At 37.7% G+C, this 20,290-nt stretch overlaps 1 protein-coding gene across 2 annotated transcripts in view; it reads right to left on the bottom strand.

Moving 5' to 3' along the window:
- The window catches only part of UNC13C (unc-13 homolog C), a 666,761-nt gene that overhangs the window by 413,464 nt on the left and 233,007 nt on the right, over positions 1-20,290 (bottom strand). The window contains exons 4-6 of one of the 2 annotated variants that reach the window (XM_068963824.1): positions 5,624-5,702; positions 4,589-4,594; positions 3,368-3,439 (exon numbers count right to left, since the gene is read on the bottom strand). In XM_068963824.1, the coding sequence (XP_068819925.1) occupies positions 3,368-3,439; positions 4,589-4,594; positions 5,624-5,702 (157 nt within the window). The remainder of the gene's footprint in view (positions 1-3,367; positions 3,440-4,588; positions 4,595-5,623; positions 5,703-20,290) is intronic. The other variant, XM_068963823.1, reaches the window with a different exon arrangement.

Here is a 20,290-nt window from a genome sequence, read left to right as displayed (position 1 = left end):
GGTACCTGGGACTTGCAGCACCAGGAACTAGAAATTACTCACTCCAGCATTTATATTAGTTGCCCATGTAATGACTTGATGTGACAGCTTGTCAAGAATGACATTTAATATGCCTGTTGTATGGAAGTCATATTTCATTTGCTTTTTGAGACACCGGCCCCAGGGAAATGGGCTTTATGAGTTTTAGCAGGAACTGTTGGGCTTGGTTCATCCAGCCAACACTCACACAGAAAAATCTTTTACAGAGGCCTTCTGAAACTAAATACTAAAACTAAAATGAATACTTTTAAGTAAAGGAACAGTTGACCACTAGCTATTTTAACCATACAGTGAGGGTGTGCTCTCTGTCAGAGCTTCAGAAAATGTACTGGTATTCCTCGAATTTCTATTGCTTTCCTCTTAACTTTCATAGGGATGAGTATTTGTGCTTTAAACCAAAGACAATATTTTCAAACATAAAAAAAAACAGTCTAGAAGTCTATCAATAAAAACTTTCCATTTTGATTATTTCCTCTAAAGCAAAAGACTGGATACTCTGAGATTCAGTAAGCAATAGGAGGCTTTTTCATGTATCAGAGAATGTATATTTTCTCTTGTATCCAAACTACACTGGAAGTATTACATGGCATAATAAACCCAACAGATAAAAATAAGCCCCTGGAAAAGCAGTCATGTTTTAAAAATATCATGGCACAATACAAAATGTTCTGAACGTGCTGTAGCACCCAGATATTCAAACAGACATGTACTACTGCTGATATGTATTGGGCTGAGGGGATTTGCTGATGGAGACCTAGGAAAGGTTGGCTTTGGGTGGAAGATGACAATGAAAGAAGAATAAAATGAGAAATAACAATGTAAATAATGGTGTTTACGTGTCAAATATATAGAAATTTAAAAGAAGCAATGACAGTGGCCATGTTTTTATTCTCTAAGAAAGACAAACTCTCTAAAATTGAGGGAAGTAGTACACAGTTGCAATAATCTGTGCACAGGGGCACAGATAAATTTTCTTGGATACAAGCCCCATAGTGGCTGGCAGGATGCAGTTACCATGGCACAACATCCACCTGGTCATTGGAATTGGAATTACCTGGTTTTTTTTTTTTTTCTTTTTTAACCCAAAGCTTTTGACTGTGTGGATCACAATAAACTGTGGAAAATTCTGAAAGAGATGGGAATATCAGACCATCTGACCTGCCCCTTGAAAAATCTATATGCAGGTCAGGAAGCAACAGTTAGAACTGAACATGGAACAACAGACTGGTTCCAAATAGGAAAAGGAGTACGTCAAGGCTGTCTACTGTCATCCTGATTATTTAACTTATATGCAGAGTACATCATGAGAAACGCTGGACTGGAAGAAACGCAAGCTGAAATCAAGATTGCCAGGAGAAATACCAATAACCTCAGATATGCAAATGATACCACCTTTATGGCAGAAAGTGAAGAGGAACTAAAAAGCCTCTTGATGAAAGTGAAAGAGGAGAGTGAAAAAGTTGGCTTAAAGCTCAACATTCAGAAAATGAAGATCATGGCATCTGGTCCCATCACTTTATGGGAAATAGATGGTAAAACAGTGGAAACAGTGGCTGACTTTATTTTTTGGGGCTCCAAAATCACTGCAGATGGTGACTGCAGCCATGAAATTAAAAGGCACTTACTCCTTGGAAGAAAAGTTATGACCAACCTAGATAGCATATTGAAAAGCAGAGACATTACTTTCCCAACAAAGGTCCGTCTAGTCAAGGCTATGGTTTTTCCAGTGGTCATGTATGGATGCGTGAGTTGGACTGTGAAGAAAGCTGAGCGCCAAAGAATTGATGTGTTTGAACTGTGGTGTTGGAGAAGACTCTTGAGAGTCCCTTGGACTGCAAGGAGATCCAACCAGTCCATTCTGGGGGAGATCAGTCCTGGGTGTTCTTTGGAAGGAATGATGCTAAAGCTGAAACTCCAGTACTTTGGCCACCTCATGCAAAGAATTGACTCATTGGAAAAGACTCTGATGCTGGGAAGGATTGGGAGCAGGAGCAGAAGGGGACGACAGAGGATGAGATGGCTGGATGGCATCACCGACTCGAAGGACATGAGTTTGAGTGAACTCCGGGAGACGGTGATGGACCTGGAGGCCTGGCGTGTTGTGATTCATGAGGTCACAAAGAGTCAGACATGACTGAGCAACTGAAGTGAACTGATCCATGTTACACTTGAAGCCAGTTAAATCATTCATGAGTGTGAGACCCAGGCATCAGGGTTTGAAAGCTCCTCTAGGTGATTCTAGATGGCTCAGATGGTAAAGAATCTGCCTGCAGTGCAGGAGAAACCTGAGTTTGATCTCTGGGTCAGGAAGATCCCCTGGAGAAGGCAATCACAATCCACTCCAGTATTCTTGCCTGGAGAATTCCATGGAGAGAGGAGCCTGGCAGGCTACAGTCCAGGGGTTGCATACAGTAGGCCACGACTGAGCAACACACACATACACATAAACACACACACACACCTACAGGCAATTTTAATGAGCCAAATTCAAGAATCCCTGATCTAGATATTTGCAATCTATTTCTACCTTCTAATCATGTTGGTTCTTTCATTCTATAAGGAATTGACAAAGCATCTATCTCATGCCAGACTATGTAGTAAGCAATAGGGATGAATACATTTACAAGGACATCAAACAAGATGGAGTTCTTACCCTCATGGAGTCAAAAGGGAAGGTTTATGTAAAATAATCAAATTGTACTAAGAGAAATAATAAAAGCACCAGCTCATATTTATTGTATACTGTACCCTAGGCTGCGCAAGCATGTTAAACACTTATCCACTCCTTTCATCTACTGTATTATTATCACATCACTATACATATGAGAGAACTCAGGCCCAGAGAAGTTACATAACTTGCCAGATATAATAAGCTAATTTAGCAGTCCAAATGGGATTCACCCCAAGCAGCCTTCACTCTTAACCATACTCTGGAGTTTGTGATTAAATGCTAGAAAGGCCCAGAGGAAGAAACAAATAATTGAACCAAAAGGGGAGGGAGGTGTTTGGGAAAGCCTCAAAAATGAGGCAACATGTGGACTATGTAGAAATTTAGCAGGAATTTTCAGGTGGATTACAACAAGCAAAGTGTGTTTGGATGGAATAGCATTTGTAAAGATATGAAGGTACATGAATATTTGAGCAACACAGGATAATTTGTATGATAGTGCAGCTGAGGCTTTGAGGAAATTTGTTCAGGGTGAGACTTTCTGCATGTTCCCAGTTATTCCTAGAACTTTGGAATAAACATAACAAACAAGCAGCCCAAGCAGAATGCTTTTCCCCAGACTATGATCCATGCATAGTTAGTAGCTGACTCTGCACCTACCAATTCCTCATTGTTTAAAGATGTCCTAATCACCATAGCCAGGGAGAGTCCAGATTTCCGGGCAGCCAAGGTCTTAAAAAATTAAAACAAACAAACAAAACAATCGTGAGTTACTGATACATGAGGTGACTGTTATTTACCTATTACTCAGCAGAAGATGAAAATGTAAGAGTATAGACTATCACTGTTCACACTTTAGGTAACAGGGACCTACTATATTCGGTAGTCAGCCAATTCATCTAGAATGTGGAATCACAGAACATTAAAGCTAAAAACGTCCCTTTTAGATCATCAAACCTAGACGCTACATTTTACAGATGATAAAACTGAGGCCCAGTAAGAAAGACTCTGTAACCCAAGGTTTCCAGGCTAGCATGAGACTTCTAAAACATTGTTTTTCTCCAAGATGACCATAATCACATGCCTTCATAAAACAGGACCACTGATACAGAGCCAGCTCACCTTTCTGATAGCCCTGAATCACAACAGGTATTAGGTGATTCTTGAGTTGTCTATAGTTTCCTGGAATATGCTTCGATATCTAGCCAATGTATTTTCTTACCAAGTATGCATTTTATCAAGTGAGAATCATCATTCCCAGATTTGTTCTCTTCACTCAATGCTGGTAACTTAGGTGATTTTAAGTAATAGTTACATTCCTTTAGTTTCCCCTGTAAAATAGAACCATTATACGGCTCCCACTAGAAACATACACGATATAAGATTAATGTACTCAATGGTACTATAGAGAACTGTTGAAATCAGTTCTACATGGGAATATTAACTATTCTCCCCCATTAGGAACAAAGGGAAGTCACAGTGGAATAATTCATCTGGTCAGAAATATATCTACTTGCAGCCACAAAGACACTGTGCTAGTTAAGTTCAGTATAGTCCTAAGTGGGGAGGTGACTTTCCATCTTTCTCTACCCCTACCATGTAAACTTATAGGGCACTTATCTCCAAAGATAGTCTTTTATCTCTGACAACTACTGTCCCTCAAATTATATTTTTAGTCTATTTTAGTCCATATTTGCACTTGCTATTTACATAAGTTGTTCTATCTTTCAGAATGGAGATGTTAAATTCTTATAGAACCCAAACTTCTTATTCTTATATGTTTCTGTCTTTTTATTTTCCCACCATGTTCTCTTGGATCGCATGAATAAGAGCAGTATTTGAGAAGACTGCCAAATATTAAATAAATTTAAAATCACTTACCATGGCCTGAAGAGTCCAAGTGATAGAGAAAATAAAATATAAATAATTAGACATATGAGAAAAGAACAGAATAAAGTTAAATAAGCCTAATGCTAAAAAATGATGTCACAGTACAACAGCAGGAATCTGAGATAACTGTACAGACATATCATGCTTTCCAGCATGAGATTTTTCCAGGAAAGACTTTGTCTTTTCTAATTTAAAGCAAAAGTGATGACCTTCAGATAAAGGTTTTCACAGCAAAATTTTAAATTGCCAGTATCAAGAATCTGTGTACATTGCTGTACAAGGGAAACTTCAGTTTCTCTGGGGGAAATATATTTTCATGCAATAAACCATTAAGAATATGGCTCTAAAACATGAAAACACTGTGAATGATAGAAAACATTTCTTTTTCCTGTTGATGGGCTATTTTTTAGACTTTAATACAGACTATTATTAATTCTTTTCATTTCTCAGCAGTCTCCAGCATATTTCCTTATAGGAGAGTTTGTTATTCAGAGTTATATTCAGGGCTTATATAGGCTTTAATGACCTGGAAGCTATGGTTTTCTTTGGAGAGTGAAACAGCTTATTAATTTGGAGATGTGATCTTACTACAAAAGAATAAAGAACTGATTAACATTGTCTGCTTGCTTTATAAAATGCTAAAAGATTATAGGGTTAAGGTGAAGACTTCAAATCCAGCCTTCCACTGCAAATTAAACTCATGGTCATTTATAAAATTGAGCACATCAAAGCCCAATTGTAGAAGACCACTCGGCATGTTGTATGACTTCCTTTTTGCTCAATTATAGCACTATTTTAACTCAATCTGTAATTTCACCTAATATCAAAAGCTGTCAAAAGGTTAGAGCTATTTCCTCCATCTAATCGACTTTAAAGAGAAAGTAAGCCTAATGCTGCTAGCATCCAGCTTCTTCTGTGTTTTACGCTATGAAATATTTACAGGCTAGGCATTTAATGAGAAGGACAATATGACATCTAATAAAGACAACACATGCAGTCAAAATGAACTGAACAGGAGTGACTCACCACATCTCGTACAATAGGCAGAGTTTTCTTTTTGCGGAGATCTGGCATACTGTCAATACCATAAAGTCCCCGACCAGCTCTGCAAGAGGGGGAAAGGAATGATTTCAATGGGGAACAGAGTTCCTATTAAAAAAATTCCACTGTCTGTAGTAAAAAGTCTGTGAAAGAAAGGTTAAGGGATTACCATAGTGGTTAAGATAGCAGCAAAGATCTAAGACTCATGGACCTTGCCCCCAAATAAGAGACCAACTATCACACATAGTGATCACTCTACATCTTAGATAGTTTCCTATTTTGTAGAATTATATATGGTCTGGTTTGACACATTGTTTTATTGTACCACAGAGAGGATAATTAAAATCATTAAGTATATGGAACTTTGCACCTAGAGGAAGAAACAGATTCAAACCAGTTTTGGTAAAAGTTTCATCTGTCTGCAATGATAAAAAAAAAAATACTTTTATTGTAAAAATACTATTTTTGTGTGTATGTACATTGTGTCTTCACAGATTGAACTCCAAGCAGCATCTTAAGAATTTATTAACATATTTAAAATACTAGTGATTATCCCAGTACCATAATTTCCACTTATCTGAATTATCCAAAGATAAATGCACAAGATTAAATGTTGTGTAAGCATGTTCACTGCAACTTTCTCTACCAACAACAAAAGCTAGGTGACCTAAATATTCAGTAACAGTATACTGATCGAATGAATTGTAGAATACTACACAGTGGAAGTGATGCAATCATTAAAGTAAATAAGTTAAATACCCATGTGCATATATAAAAAAATATAGTATGTTAAGAAAGCACATTTCCATATTATTAAGATTCCTATTGACCCTCATATGCATGGGTGCTTATATACGCATGGAAAATGTCTAGAAATATATTCACCAAATTGATAACCGTAATTACCTCCGTGGAATAAGATCAGATGAGAGAAAGAGAGAAGACTCCCTATGTTATAAATTTAGTAATGTTCAACACTTTTATAATACACATGTGTTATATCTGCCATTTAAAATAATTTTAAATATATTAATATTTGTTTATTACAATAAATTTAATACATTGAATTTGATTTTTCTTGCATCGAAGCCAGTCTTTTTATACAACCAAAAAGGTGCTATCATCATCATTCCCTTCTCATTTGAACTGCACAACTCCTGCTAACCTCTAGCTGAGAGCCAGCTTTTGCACCAGAAATATAACAATGCAGGTACAATGTTTTAGCTGGGCAGCTCTGCCATTGAAACAGGCTGCAACAGTCAATTAAAGGTTATCAGCATTTTAATATTCAGTTTTCACTGACACAAAGATTGTCTTTTCATTCCTGCTGCTTAATTTAACAAAGGCGAACCTTTGTCTTATTGCATCTCTTAGTAGCCAACAGTCTGCACTCTAATACTTCCAGTTTGGTGATCTTGGACAATTTATAAAAATCCATCATCCGACTCATACAAAATAGTAGTCAGAGCAAAATATTAATGATGGTAATAAACAGTAATAATGCCATAACTTACATGTTTGAAAATAAGGACCAAATCCAGTAATACATGTGAAATATTAAAACCATTGCACATGGTTGTGTTACTGCCAGTGATGAACAGAGTATACTTACGGTCATGCACTTGAAATTAAAGTTACTTATAGGTCACAGAATACAGGACAAGAGTAATTATGGGGCAGAGACTAAGGAAGAGGAAAGAAAGAATGGGAAGGAATAAAAGATGGGAGGGGAAACAGGGTGTGGTAGCTGGAGATGACATTTAACAGTTAAGCAGTCCACCACTGAACCTGTGAAAAAAGGAGTTAATACAGCTTCTGTTGTCTGGCACTCTAGAGCAGCTGACTGGTGGCTCAGCAGTAATGAATCTGCCTGCAACGCGGGAGACCTGGGTTCGATCCCTGGATTGGGACGATCCCCTGGAGAAGGGCATAGCAACCCACTCCAGTATTCTCTCCTGGAATATCCCCATGGACTGAGGAGCCTGGCAGCTACAGTCCATGGGTTCACAAAGAGTCAGAAATGACTGAGTACATAAGACACTCTCTAGGTCAAGGGCTGTGATAGTCACAGTGACAAAGAGCAAGAATTAAGATCACAAAAGACACATTGGCAACATTCTCTCATGAACTCCAAGAAACTGCAGAGTACAGAAGGGCAGTATATTTTTTTTTCTTCTCAACACTCATCTTCAGAAAGACTGGCTTCCCTGGTGGTGCAGAGGTTAAAGCGTCTGCCTGCAATGTGGGAGACCTGGGTTCGACCCCTGGGTCGGGAAGATCCCCTGGAGAAGGAAATGGCAACCCACTCCAGTATTCTTGCCTGGAGAATCCCATGGATGGAGGAGCTTGGTGGGCTACAGTCCACGAGTCCCAAAGAGTCGGACACGACTGAGCGACTTCACTTTCACTTTCACTTTCACTGCTATCTCAGTGTGACATCCTGTTTTCCCTCCTATTCTCTTTCCATATTCTTCTCTCCCTGCTTGTTCATGCTTGAACCTCCCCCACCATACACACATCTCAAACACTAAATATATGTGAAAATAAATAAATAGATGGGAAAGGATTATGTAAGTAGGTTTCCAAAGCATTTTTCCAGTTTCATTTGCTCCAATCTAAGACTCTGATTCCTTGCAGTTTCTACTTTCACTCCTCTGTGAACAGAATAATAATGGCATAAAATGTTCATCAATAAATGTCTTTCCATCACATTACATAGCAATCACACTAACTCACTGCCTCCAAGTGTTATGAAATGTTTTGACTCCTAAATAATGTGACTTTAATAACTTTGTAGAGAAACATATCCAATTGTGATAATGGTTGAGAAAGTGATTTATAAACTGCCAAGTGTTCCTATCAATAACAGATTATTTATTTTCTTTGTGTTTTCCTTCTCATGGAACTTAAATTCCAAAGCCCATCTAGAATTTGGAATAACTGTATATATTCACAAATTCAGGAATAAATAATGCACATATATGTTCTTGAATCATACTTCACCCTTATGCTTGTCTCATCAGAAGAGAGATACACAAGGAATGAGGCCAAACTTGAGCCAAAGCTAGAACACATGGAACCAAAATTCATCTGTCTCATCTGAGATTGTTAATTTAATTAAACCTATATTTTATAATTTTTAAAAATGCAATGCAGTAAAATATATTTTCTTAAGCTTCATAGGTAGTGCCCAAAGTGTTCTTCATCAGGTTGTGTTTTCTTATTTTACATTTTTACCATTACTCTAAGAAGTCTGGATAAACATATACATTAAAGAGCTTATCCATCAAGTAATAATAAAGCTTTTATTTCAAACTTAAAAAAAAGATCCTGCCCTAATAGCCTCACTTTTTGAATAGAGAAGTGCTTGGTAAATACTGTGAAGTGCTATACAAATGTCAATTATTTGTGTAATAGTTACTGAGAGGCTTCCTAAAGAGGAGAGGTCTGGGAGTGATTAAATAACAACAACCAAAAAAAAGTGACTCATGGAAAGAACACAGTAGGTAAGGAAATAATTGACTTTTTGGCAAGAGGTCAGGCTCATGGATATCAGTTAAAATCCAGAAGAAACTAGTTAGGCTGGATGAGGAGGAGGTCAGAGACAGTCATCAACAGGGGCAACAGCAGGCAGGTAATTCTGAAGGGAAATCTAATTTTAGGGAAGAGCTGTTTGATTTCACCCCTTTCTGTAACAGCTGATTGGATTATGCTGTCTCTAATGTAGCCAGCAAACTAGCTAATTCTAGCTGACATTTAAATGTGCTTACCAGGAGCCAGATATAATACTAATCATCAGATTCAATCTTTACATGTATTATGTCATTTTATTCTCAAAAAAATCCACTGAGGAATAGGTACAATTATTTCTCCCATTTTATAGATGAAGAAACGAAGGCACAGAATAGTTCAGAATCATCCCAAAGACCATGATCTAAGTCAGAGTTAGCACTATCATACTCTACTGCTTTTATGATCACACAATTCCACATTTACAACAATATGAGTTGAGGTTTCCCATTAATCCCATTTTACCCTTATTAAGTCTTAAGGACAGCAACTTCCCCAGGCCTAGAAATACCTGGAGAGCTTGATATCCATTGTGGGAGTGTCTTGCCTTGACTATCATGTTCTTAATAATGTATATATAAATATATATATATAACTATATTAATATATATAATATAATATATATTAATAACATATATATAATGTATATATTTTCTAGATTTCAGAGGCCTGTCCCAGTTGATTTAGAGGTGCTTCTAGTATTTGAATTAAAAAAATGTATTCAAAGGCTATTATCTTCAGTACAGAAGCCCTGTATCACTGTATAAAATAGTCCCAATCCTCCCCAAGTGGCTCCTCTCCAGCTATTCAAGTGTTCCCCTGATGAAAAAGGAGTCTTTAGACTACAGGCATTACAAATGAGACAAAGGCATCAGGAGATCCACAGAAATGTCTGGAATGTCAATGACCACATATAATTGACAATGGATATAATTTTATAGGCTAAATTAAGTGAGATGTATTCTAATTCAACATTTGTTCTCTTAAAAAGTTTTCATATTTTTCATGGTTTTATTTCTTACTTCTTCACCTAATTATACTAAAAGGAGTTTATTGATTTTAATAAAATCTGTGTATAAAAATGTATGGCTACATACCTTGAGTCAGGTTCAGTTAATTATTTCATTACAGAAAAAAAAATACAAATTTTCTAAAAGATATATATGGTATTCAGTAATTTCAAGAAATCTGACACACAGGTAGGAGGGGTAAAGCTGATTTTACTAAATACATAGCAGTTATTTTTACTCTAAAATTGACCTGATAACATACTGAGTCTATTCAGACTGAAAAAGAACTCTGAGAAGACACAAGAGGAGTAATGCATGAAAACTATAAGCAGGTTTCCTGAAAGTAGCGCTTTCTGATTATGGGACCAAGATGTGCTGTTTCCACATGTGGAAGCTTGATGCTTAATTGGTAATATTTGAAGACTTGCTGATTTTCATTAGAAATCAGAAAACTGGTAGACTCTGCTTATATCCAAAGGAGTTGTTAAATTAATTGAAGACTATAAGCCTGAAAAAAAACATAATACTTCTGTTTATTTCTATGTTTCCAAGGCAATTATTGGGCAGGGTTATATAATCAATCTTTTTTAGCATTATGGAATATTAAGGCAATGTAAAAGTTTAACTAACTCATTTTAACTCCCTCTCCTCCAGTACAGCTGTACACCCTTTCAGACTTTAAAAAACAACTCTTTGCATTTATTACCTTACTTAATGATAAACATACAATGACCAATATTGCTTTTTCTGATTAATGTGATGTATTTTACACCCATTTTAACACTTTTCTTGATGACTATGAAACACTTTATTCACCTGCAGCATATTAGGATATGTCATTCAGTATATTTTCTTTCCTTTTCTTCATTTTCTGGAAAAGATTTCCATTATTGTCAACAATGAATGAGTATTCGTGTAGTTGACGACTCACTCCCCGTAGGCAATTAATTAGGAATTCCTAAAGATTTATTGATTCTTTACCTCACCAAAACTAAGATATTATCTGTCATAAGATGAAATGTTATTTTCTATACCATTGGGGAAAAATCAAATTAATCTCTGACACCATGCTTTCCTTGAAATTAGAATTTAAATTTTATACTTATTGAAGGGCCCTCTTTAAGTGACTCTGTGGCATAGATTTCTGTCATATGTCATATATATTTTTGTTACATATGAAAAGGAAAATATAAACAAATTATTACTCAGAATCCAGCTTTTCAGAATTACTCTTCAACTCAGAACTGTCATTATCTGGAGCTTTTTCCAAATTATTGTCCTTTAAGCCATCAACTTTGGCCACCAGGTGCAAAGAGCTGATTCATTTGAAAAGACCCTAATGCTGGGAAAGATTGAGGGTGGGAGGAAAAGGGGATGACAGAGGAAGAGATGGTTGGATGGCATCACTGACTCGATGGACATGAGTTTGGGTAAACTTTGGGAATTGGTGATGGACAGGGAGGCCTGGGGTGCTGCAGTTCATGGGGTCACAAAGAGTCAGACACGATTGAGGGACTGAACTGAAGCCATCAAGAGCAACAGTGATTGGGTATTATGAATAACTGTGCTTCATTACTATTTCTTGTGTGATCCTTCCTCAAATCATCCTTATGTTTCTAAACTGGAGCAACTGTCCAGTCATATCACTAGCAATAAGAATAAAATGACTTTGTTTTCCCAGGGCAATTTTTAACTAAGTTTAACAAGCATTCAGGCTTATAATCTCTTACAACTGCTGCTTGGCTACCAATGTTTCTGAAACACCATCAATTATTAACATGCTTCTCCATTTGTTCTAAAGTATAAAAGCATAAAAATGCACAGTTGCCTCTCTCCTGAACTTTCCCATTGACGGTCACTAGCCCAGGCTTCACTATCTTAACTAATCTCTTAAAAATTTTCCCATCCACTTGTTTTGTTTTTAAATATCATTAACAGAGTGATTTTTCTAGAACACAAGCTTGAAAATGTCACCTTTTACACTCAATATGCCTCAATGCCCACAAGACACCAGAATTCAGTAAGGTATGATTTCTCCTCCAGTCTCATCTTTTTGGACTTGTCCCTATACTTCCTTGTTCTAGTCATCTTGAACTCCTTATAGATCCTTGGAGACATTACACGATTCCCTCCTTGTCTAATTTTACTCTGTTATTTCCTCTACTGGTACTGGTCTCCTCACTCAGTGGCATAAGCTAACACTGACTGACCTCTCAAATGAAACGTGAATGTAACAGTCATCAGCCCATAAGGCAGGTGTAAGCGCATCTTCCCCATCTCTACCAACTCTACTTGACTGCAACCTCAACATCAGTGATGCTCAGTGGGAGAGACTTGGGAGTAAGGGAATGAAGAAGGGGTAGGATCATGACTCCTGCTTTTCAGATGGACTTCTCAGCAGCTGTATGGATTAAAATTAAATATTTGTTACTGAGAGAATGGTATCCTACTCTTTGGTTGAACTGAGGCTGAAAAATATTTGAGAACAGTTGTTCTAAGTCTTTCCCCATAGTCCCTGTAAAACAGAATTTTGTTTGTTCATGTGGATGTCCCTGATAGAATATAGGTTTCAAAAAAGTGAGAAATAAAACTCAGTAACCTTTACTTCCCTATAGCCAACTCTGGCATGTAACAGAGAAGACTGAAATATGGAAGGTCAAGTGAGCAAGCCTGGCCACTGGGGAGATGAGATATTAAGTTATCCATGGTCTTGGTTTGGAATGAAAGATTCTTATCTGTGAAACAGCACATGGAAAGTATGAGACAGAAGCCTGAGGACCAGGGGGAAACTTAAGGACCACACACTAAAGTGGGTTAGCAGGCAAAGACTTAGTCACTGAAAGAAGGTAAGAGCCTAGTGACTCAACCAGTAAATATTTTTTAAAACTCTAGACATACGGATGGCTAACAAACACATGAAAAGATGCTCAACATCACTCATTATCAGAGAAATGCAAATCAAAACCACAATGAGGTACCACTTCACACCAGTCAGAATGTCTGCGATCCAAAAATCTGCAAGCAATAAATGCTGGAGAGGGTGTGGAGAAAAGGGAACCTTCCTACACTCTTGGTGGGAATGCAAACTAGTACAACCACTATGGAAAACAGTGTGGAGCTTCCTTAAAAAATTGCAAATAGAACTGCCATATGACCCAGCAATCCCACTGCTGGGCATACACACTGAGGAAACCAGAATTGAAAGAGACACATGTACCTCAATGTTCATCACAGCACTGTTTATAATAGCCAGGGCATGGAAACAACCTAGATGTCCATCAGCAGATGAATGGATAAGAAAGCTGTGGTACATATACACAATGGAGTATTACTCAGCCATTAAAAAGAATACATTTGAATCAGTTCTGATGAGATGGATGAAACTGGAGCTGATTATACAGAGTGAAGTAAGCCAGAAAGAAAAACACCAATACAGTATACTAACACATATATATGGAATTTAGAAAGATGGCAATGGTGACCCTGTATTCAAGACAGCAAAAAAGACACAGATGTGTATAATGGACTTTTGGACTCAGAGGGAGAGGGAGAGGGTGGGATGATTTGGGAGAATGGCACTGAAACAGGTATACTATCATGTAAGAATCGAATTGCCAGTCTATGTCCGATGCAGGATACAGCATGCTTGGGGCTGGTGCACGGGGATGACCCAGAGGGATGTTGTGGGGAGGGAGATGGGAGGGGGGTTCATGTTTGGGAACGCATGTACACCCATGGTGGATTCATGTCAATGTATGGCAAAACCAATACAGTATTGTAAAGTAAAATAAAGTAAAAATTAAAAAACAAAAACAAAAACTAAAAAAACTCTATGAACCTCGATTATCTATAGAAAATTCAAAAATTACCTTCACAGTGGCTTTGTTGTGAGCACCAATTGAGAAAATATGTGTAAGTAGATTATGTATTATTGGTAACAATTATTTCATTATAGACTTTTCTAAATAGGAACATCATTGAAATTGATTGAATGTATGCTGGCCCACTGCTGCCCTATGGCTAAGCTACATTCCTCCAACTAGGGAACATACTAGTAACAGAGTCTCTGGCAGACACACACTTGTGGGTAGCTATCTACTTAAAGAATTAAAGAAAAAGGCAGCAAGACAAAGTTGCAATTGCACCAAGTGTGGTATTCTGAGCACCATTAACTTCCTCTTCTGACTCAGCTTTGGTCTAGGCTTCTTTCCTCTGATCTTATTTTGGTTAGTGCCTCAGCCCTGATGAGCATGTGTCTTGGCTGGGTTTATTCCTTGCCTAACCCTCATATATAATCCTGCTTCCAGTTATTTATGTTAGACAAAGGTCTCATAGATGCTCGAACCAAGTTCATTTTTTCTGCTAGTCCTAATTTTGAAAAACACTGCTTTTATCCTCTCAATTATTTAAGCTCTGACTTAGAAATAAAATTCAAAGCATAAAGCTTCTCCCTAGTACTAATCATTCCAGACTCCTCTTCATTATTTCCTGGATTCTGTGAACTGTAGGCATAAAGTAGGATGGTTGTCTTTATGGAAAGCCATATCTAGTCCTCTAAACTACCACTGATGATCCCGGTGGAGGGAGCTACATTAGAGACCAACACGATATCTCAATAAAACAGGTACAGCCATATTTCCTTTTACCTTGCAGTATCATTAGGTCCTTGATGGAGAATGAGATGAGCTAACCCTAGGGATCTACTGGTTCCATATCCCTAGGTTCAATCAACTGCAGATTGAAAATATTTAGGAAAAGAAATTCAGAAATTCCCCAAGGTGAAAACTGAATTTTCTGTGTGCTGGAAACTATCTGCATAGCATTTACAACTATCTAGCATTTGGGAACCTCAAGTCGGACACAACTGAAGTGACTTAGCAGCAGCAGCAGCAGATGGCTCAGCGGGTAAAGAATCAGCCTGCAATGCATGAAACACAGGAGACTCGAGTTCAATCCCCAGGTCAGGAATATCCTCTGGAGAAGGAAATCTATATTCTACTTGTTATTGTAAGTAATCTAGAGGTGATTAAAAGTATACAGCAGGATGTACATACATTATGCTCAAATACTAACCCTTTTTTTATATAAAGGACATGAGCATCTTCAAATTTTGGTAACTGTGAGGGCCCTGGAACCAATCTCCTACAAATAGCAAAGGGTTGACTGCACTTGGTTTGAGTTTAGATGCCATGGTTGTATGAAAAATACAGAAAATAATGTGCAGTGGGACAATACTGTTCTCAACTGAGAGATCAGAGGAAGATGAAACTATGAGTTACAGTATATTCTTATCTTCCAACTCTTACTCATTCTGGGCATGTGTTAATAAGAGAGTGCACTGGCATGTTGAATTGCCATCACTTCTAAATGGTGTCCTTTCTCACTTTTGCTTTCACTCTTTCACTTTTTCTCTAATTCATACTAAACATGTATATGAATTAACCTCACCAAAGGAGGCAAGGAGCATGTTTGTTCTGGAGCACAGTGATACCAATAAATAGTTTTTAAGTGTTCTTGAATATTTCCACAAACTTAGCAGCACTCTTATGTAAAGACTCCATTTTAGAACCAATTATCTTTCCTGCAGATTTTTTTTGGATGTCTCCTTTTAATTTTTCTGCTTTTTGTACTATCACCATTTGCTCAATTGCAGAGGCTTAAAATCCTTTATAACAGCTAACCCAAGTTGTAAAACTTGAACAACCTAAGAAATTAAACATTCCATCATTCTTGTATTTAGGCCTGCAGAAACTGAGCTGCAAGACATGTAAATGCTCGTTCAGGATAAACAGCTTGTGGTACCAAGCTAGACATTCTCAGGTCTCCAGACCATCACTGATGCCCTTCTGTCTTCTTTGCTTCTCATATCCAAGAGGTACCAAGCCTTGTCCACTTCCATTTGTCACGGTCTCTTTTCCTTCTTCACATCCCCTCTCATTTCTTTCTTTCTTTACATCAGGATCACCACAATTTTTTGGGAATTTTACCCTGTTACACCTGGCATGCTTTCTGTTGACTTCCTAATTACTAACTTCCTTATCTGTAGTTCATATGGACAGAACTGTCACATCCATCTTGCAATGAGTATGTAGCCACGAGACTAACACGACAAAAGCAATGTTTTAAGAAGACTGGTCTGGCAGTGCAGTTCGTGATAGATTAGAGGACGGATCAAGGAGACAGAGATGGTCTGAAAGGCTTTTGAAGTAATTCTGGATTCCTTAACAAGGGTCTTGACCGAGGTGGTTTTTACCACTTTCTTTGGCAACCCCTTCATTCGACTTTGTGAACGCTGGTAAAGCTCCCAATTCAAACTGCTATAATATTTTAAAGAGTAAATGGTCTCGTTGTCAAGGAGAGCCTTTGTATTCTACTAAATTACTCTCTCCTTTCCTAGGCATTGACCTCTTGCCACGCTGCAATGCTCCTTAGCACTTTAAAGCAGGCTTTTTCTTTCAAATCTCTGTTCTTTTGAAACATGGTTTCAGAAGTGCTGACTACCTCATTATTCATTTTTACATTATTTTTCAAAAGCTAATGTCATTTTTAAGTTTTTAAATACATAAAGGGGATGTGAAAGAGTCACCATTCTGGTAGTAAAGGGGATTAGTAAAGGTTATAGTTTCAATTTTAAAACTATTTTTCATAGCAAAACAACCAAACGGTCCTAGATTTTAGTATAATGAGATGGAGAAGTGAAAAGCGACATGCAGCTGTTAAATGAACTTCTGAAAATTTCTCAACGTTAGTCTTATGAGGACAATGCCAGGTGTTGGGGATTAATTTCTAACAAGTCAGTTATTATCTGAGAAGGCAATGGCACCCCCACTCCAGTACCCTTGCCTGGACAATCCTATGGATGGAGGAGCCTGGGAGGCTGCAGTCCATGGGGTCATAGGGAGTCGGATATGACTGAGTGACTTCACTTTCACGCATTGGAGAAGGAAATGGCAACCCACTCCTGTGTTCTTGCCTGGAGAATCCCAGGGACAGGGGAGCCCGATGGGCTGCCATCTATGGGGTTGCACAGAGTCGGAAATGACTGAAGTGACTTAGCAGCAGCAGCAGCAGCAGCACCGAGATTAAACTCATAACATCACATGCTACACAACAAGAAACAAGTAAAATATATAGCCCCCAAACTTACTTGTAACTAAGCAATTGTTATGATATGAAAATAATGTTCATTTAATTAATTCATACCACATAGGGTTTCAATTTCAGTTAGTTTTAAACTCCTAAACCAGGGTTCTGTGGCTCAAAGCTATAGTAAATATGAAATTGTATGTATTAACGTTCTTTGGTTTAAAGCTAATTTTCTAAGTAAGCTCTCTGGAAAGACTCAACATTCACTTATACATAGTTTATGAAGTACAATCATTTGTAAGTTAATGAAACACCAAGTTCTTGTAATATACTTTACTTGAAGGCCATTAAATACAATCAAATATCCAATAGCAAAGAACTACATTTCTCAAAGCTAAAGCCTCATAGCCTCATGTTCCTTTTAATCATACTGTTCTTTAGAAATATGCTGCATATTTAATCTCTTAAAATTTTTAATAATCTGTCTCCTGTCAATAAGGAAAATTAGCTTTTTTTTTTTTTTTTTTTTTTTTAACAATCTCTCTCCCATCACTAATGAAAACTGATAGTGCCTGAAGGCAGAAACTAAGCCATTAGGTTGCTGCCCGGCTTTTGCAGCCCAAGTTCCCTCTTATTCTCAATGTTTTTGAATCCTTTTTACAGTTTACCTTATGCTAAAAGATACACAAAGCATGACTCAGCATTTAGCTCAGAATAAAGACACATCTTATGTAGTGGTCTAACTTTGATAGGTAATACCAAGAAAGAACAAGGGGAAAATTTAAAAAAAAGAAGAAAACTCAAGCTCTGTGTATCTAAGGAAGTACCCCATTCACAGAAAACATAACCGAATCAAGCCCTGAGGATGTTATCCCATGGTTATCTCACTATTTTAAGAGATATTACAGAATCCTTTCAATACGATTAAAATATACTTTTAGAAAGATAATAAATATATATCAAGTACTGGTTTGGCTTTCCCAGGTGGAACAGTGGTAAAGAATCTGCCTGCCAATGCAGGAGACACAAGAGACTCTGGTTTGATTCATGAGTTGAGAAGATCCCCTAGAATAGAATTGGCAACCTGCTCTGATATTCTTGCCTGGGAAATCCCATGGCCAGAGAAGCCTGGTGGGCAACAGTCTATGGGATCACAAAGAGTCAGACATGACTGAGGGCATGCATATATGCATACACACAAGTACTGGTTTAATGAACTGCCAACCAGGGAGTGGGTGTTGGAGAGATTCCAACTGAAACAAAAATGCAGGGATAGAATATTGTGGTATCAATCACTTATTTTAAAAAATGTTTCCCTGGTCACTGATTCCAAGTCTGTTACTTTTCTCCCTCAGTGGCTTCGTCTGTGCTCTGACTCCCTTGATATATAATCTCATGTTATGGGTGGAAAACTCCTGGCACCATTAGGCTCAGCAACATTCTCATATCTAGGAAAGTTTCAAGCATAATCCCTTTATGCTTAGCAAGTTCAGAAGCGGCTTCCCTAACCTATCTATCCATCTGCTGAAAAGTCCTCTTCAGCTCATGAAGGTACTCAGAGGAGTGATGGCCCAGGGTTGTACAAGAAATCAGAAGTCTATAGGGTTAAAGAAACTCAACTTTGTGATCTTTAACAATTTTAATAGCCAAGAACCATTTGACTATGCTACCAAGGTACTGAATTTACTCCTCTTATAATAATAATCATTTGATCATATCTGATTTTCACTCAGATTGCAGACCTCTCAAAAATTTCATTTTCATCTATAATAGTTAAGATTTGACACATATTAGTATTGGTACATATTCTACTTCCTCCAGTGTCTCAGATAGTAAAAAAAAAAAAATATACACACACACACACACACACACATATATATATATGCCTGCAATGCTGGAGACCTGGGTTTGATGCCTGGGTCAGGAAGTTCCCCTGGAGGAGGAAATTGTAACCTACTCCAGTATTCTTGCCCAAGAAATCCCACGGACATCAGGGCCTGGTGGGCTACAGTCCAGGGGATTGCAAAGAGTTTGACATGACTGAGTGGCTATCACTTTCATACATACTATCAAGCAAAAACAGTAAAATCAGTGATTGGAAGTATTCTTTTCAGTTATTTTTTAGGTATTCCTTTTAAGGCAAATGAACATAAACTGAGAATCTGGAGTAATTAGAAATTAAACTACTGTCCCAGTTCTCTTGTCTGCCTCAGGATTTGAAACAAATATTGTTATTCTAGCAACTATGCTTCTCTGAAAATTGAAAAAAAAAATGATTATTTTTCTAATCAAAAACTTTACTCTTATTGTTCTTATCATAGGAACATTTCACCTACCCAATGCAATCAGAGGTTAAATAGAAAGTAAGCATTGTTTGGTCCTGATGGATATACCTTGCATTTTCAGGTATAGTTACTGGAATTGAAATGGAACTTTAAAAAGCACACATGCAACTAAAAAGGTGCTATTTAGAAAAGAAAAATCCATCTATGTTTAACCTAATGTGTCATCAACTCTGCTAGCAGGCTTTCAAACTAGTATTACAGAAACACTTTTTAAATCTAGTATTTAAAACAAACAAACACAGGTATAATTAGAATGGAAGGAAGAAGGAGGAAATCAAACTATATAGATTTGAGGAGGGGTTCACTGTGCTGAGTGGAGAAGCAGAAAGTGGTAAGACCTTTTTGAATCTGCCTGGCTCCTTTGAGGAGCACCTTCAGTTCAGTTGCTCAGTCGTGTCCGACTCTTTGCGATCCCATGAATCGCAGCACGCCAGGCCTCCCTGTCCATCACCATCTTCCGGAGCTCACTCAGACCCACGTCCATCAAGTCCGTGATGCCATCCAGCCATCTCATCCTCGGTCGACCCCTTCTCCTCCTGCCCTCAATCCATCCCAGCATCAGAGTCTTTTCCAATGAGTCAACTCTTCGCATGAGGTGGCCAAAGTACTGTGCATAATCAATGCTCTTCTCTCAATATATG

The sequence above is a fragment of the Capricornis sumatraensis genome, chromosome 2 (assembly GCF_032405125.1).
Source record: "Capricornis sumatraensis isolate serow.1 chromosome 2, serow.2, whole genome shotgun sequence".
NCBI lineage: Eukaryota > Metazoa > Chordata > Mammalia > Artiodactyla > Bovidae > Capricornis > Capricornis sumatraensis.
The sequence above is the reverse complement of the archived record's forward strand: the minus strand, read 5'-3'. Positions and strand labels throughout refer to the sequence as shown.